The sequence below is a fragment of the Chiloscyllium plagiosum genome, chromosome 5 (assembly GCF_004010195.1).
Source record: "Chiloscyllium plagiosum isolate BGI_BamShark_2017 chromosome 5, ASM401019v2, whole genome shotgun sequence".
Lineage (NCBI taxonomy): Eukaryota > Metazoa > Chordata > Chondrichthyes > Orectolobiformes > Hemiscylliidae > Chiloscyllium > Chiloscyllium plagiosum.
Window position 1 is genome coordinate 123670604 of NC_057714.1, and position 1963 is coordinate 123672566.

At 44.6% G+C, this 1963-nt stretch overlaps 1 protein-coding gene across 1 annotated transcript in view; it reads left to right on the forward strand.

Moving 5' to 3' along the window:
• The first annotated feature begins 1355 nt into the window (after positions 1 to 1355).
• The window catches only part of mapk15 (mitogen-activated protein kinase 15), a 48334-nt gene continuing 47726 nt past the window's right edge, over positions 1356 to 1963 (forward strand). The window contains exon 1 of the mRNA XM_043691088.1: positions 1356 to 1427. Coding sequence (XP_043547023.1) covers positions 1356 to 1427 — 72 coding nt within the window. The remainder of the gene's footprint in view (positions 1428 to 1963) is intronic.

Genomic DNA, 1963 nt, shown 5'->3' on the forward strand with positions numbered 1-1963 from the left:
TCTGAGGTAACCTTCTTCGCTGTCCAGTACACCTCCAATTTTGGTGTCATCTGCAAACTTACTAACTGTACCTCCTATGTTCACATCTAAATTTCTCCTAAACTGATGTGATCTTACCTTTTGTATTAACCTTTTATGCTGCACCTTTTCAAATGCCTTCTGGAAGTCCAGATATACTGTCCTTACAGGATCCCTATTATCCAATTATCCAGATATACTGTCCTTACAGGATCCCTATTATCCAATTTGCTTGTTACATATTGGAAGAACTCTAGCAAATTAATCAAACACAACGTACCCTTCATCAACCACGGTGACTGATAGTCTCCAGTAACAGGGAGCGATACTGAGACCAGTAACAGGAGTAACACCATATTCTCTAACAGGGAGTAACATTGACCTTTCACAAGGAATTACAAAGATGTAATCACAATACACAAGAAATAGGAGCGGGATGAGACCATTCAGCCCCTCAAGCCTGCCCTGCCACCCAATCCAGTGTTGGCTTGTATTGACCTTGTGTTTCGCCTCCACTTTCCCACCCACTCCGTGTATCCTAGATTCCCCGAGAGACCAACAATGTCTTCTTATCCTTCCTTCCATCCATGCCCTGTCCCATCCCCCTGGCCTTAAAATATTCACCGATGGAATTCCAAAGACACACAACCCTCTGAGTGAAGGAATATCTCTTCATCTCATTCCTGAACGACCTGGGGCAGTGGCCCCTGGTTTAGATTCTCCAGCCTCCGGGTCTACCCTGTCAAATTCCTTCAGAATCCTGTGTTTCTCAATGGGGTCAGCTCTCATTTCAGGGAACGTAGAGCCAGTTTACTCAGCCTCTCATCACAGGATAACTTCCTGCCTTTTAATCTATTGTGTGTATTGTGAAAGAATATTGTTCCATTAATGAAGACTGAAACTGCACACAATATTGCAGGTGTAGACATATCAAAACCCTGCGTAACTGTGACAACACTTCTTTACTCTGTTAAAAATCACACTACACCAGGTTATAGTCCAACAGGTTTAATTGGAAGTACACTAACTTTCAGAGCGTCACTCCAAAAGCTAGTGTGCTTCCAATTAAACCTGTAGGACTATAGCCGGGTGCTGTGTGATTTTTAAATTTTGTACACCCCAGTCCAACACCAGCATCTCTTTACTCCTGTCTTCCAATAGCTTTGCAAAATCTTCTGTTGCTCAAGGAAGTCAGCAGCTCCATGTGAATGTGTCTCAGAGAGTGCCCACTGACTCAGTAAAAAGAAACAACGACCAGGCCCTGCCACTGAGTGCCTCACGCGGCCATTTCAGAACTTGGTTCAAAGTCAACAACATGGCTGTGGGCCTGTAGTAGTATGGAGACCAGACCAGATACAGAGAAAATCTACCTCCATCACAAGCACCTTCTCCAAGGCAACAAAGGACAGGTAATAAATGCTGTGCTAGCCAGCAACACCCACGCCCCACTAGTACATAAACAAAACACTAACAGCCAACTTGCCCCAGGATTCCCTCATTGCCCAGTGCCCCTGAATGCCCATTCTGTGTAGGCCTTGCAATGTCACAGCTGAGTTCATTGAAAATCAACATTTACAAATTACACCCCTTTCAAAACATTTTCTGCGTTTGTTTCGTTACAATCGAAGTGTATAACCTTGCACTCTCTGCGTGATTACAGTGCGAAGGTAGGCTCCAGTGTAAAAGACTGATACTCCATACCTTTATCATAATGCTGCATGCTGAGCTCTCTGTTTGGAGATCATTGGCGACAGGTCTCCAGGAAAATGTTTCTCCCTGTTCTGTCTATGTACTGGATTTGCCAAGCCTCTCGATTTCAAATAGCTTCACTCCGATAGGTACACACCCAGCGACACCCATTACAATGGAATTTGTCCGGCAGTAAATCCCAGGTTAACACTCACCCTGCACACTGCTGCCAACTGCACAGCATTGTACCCATGAC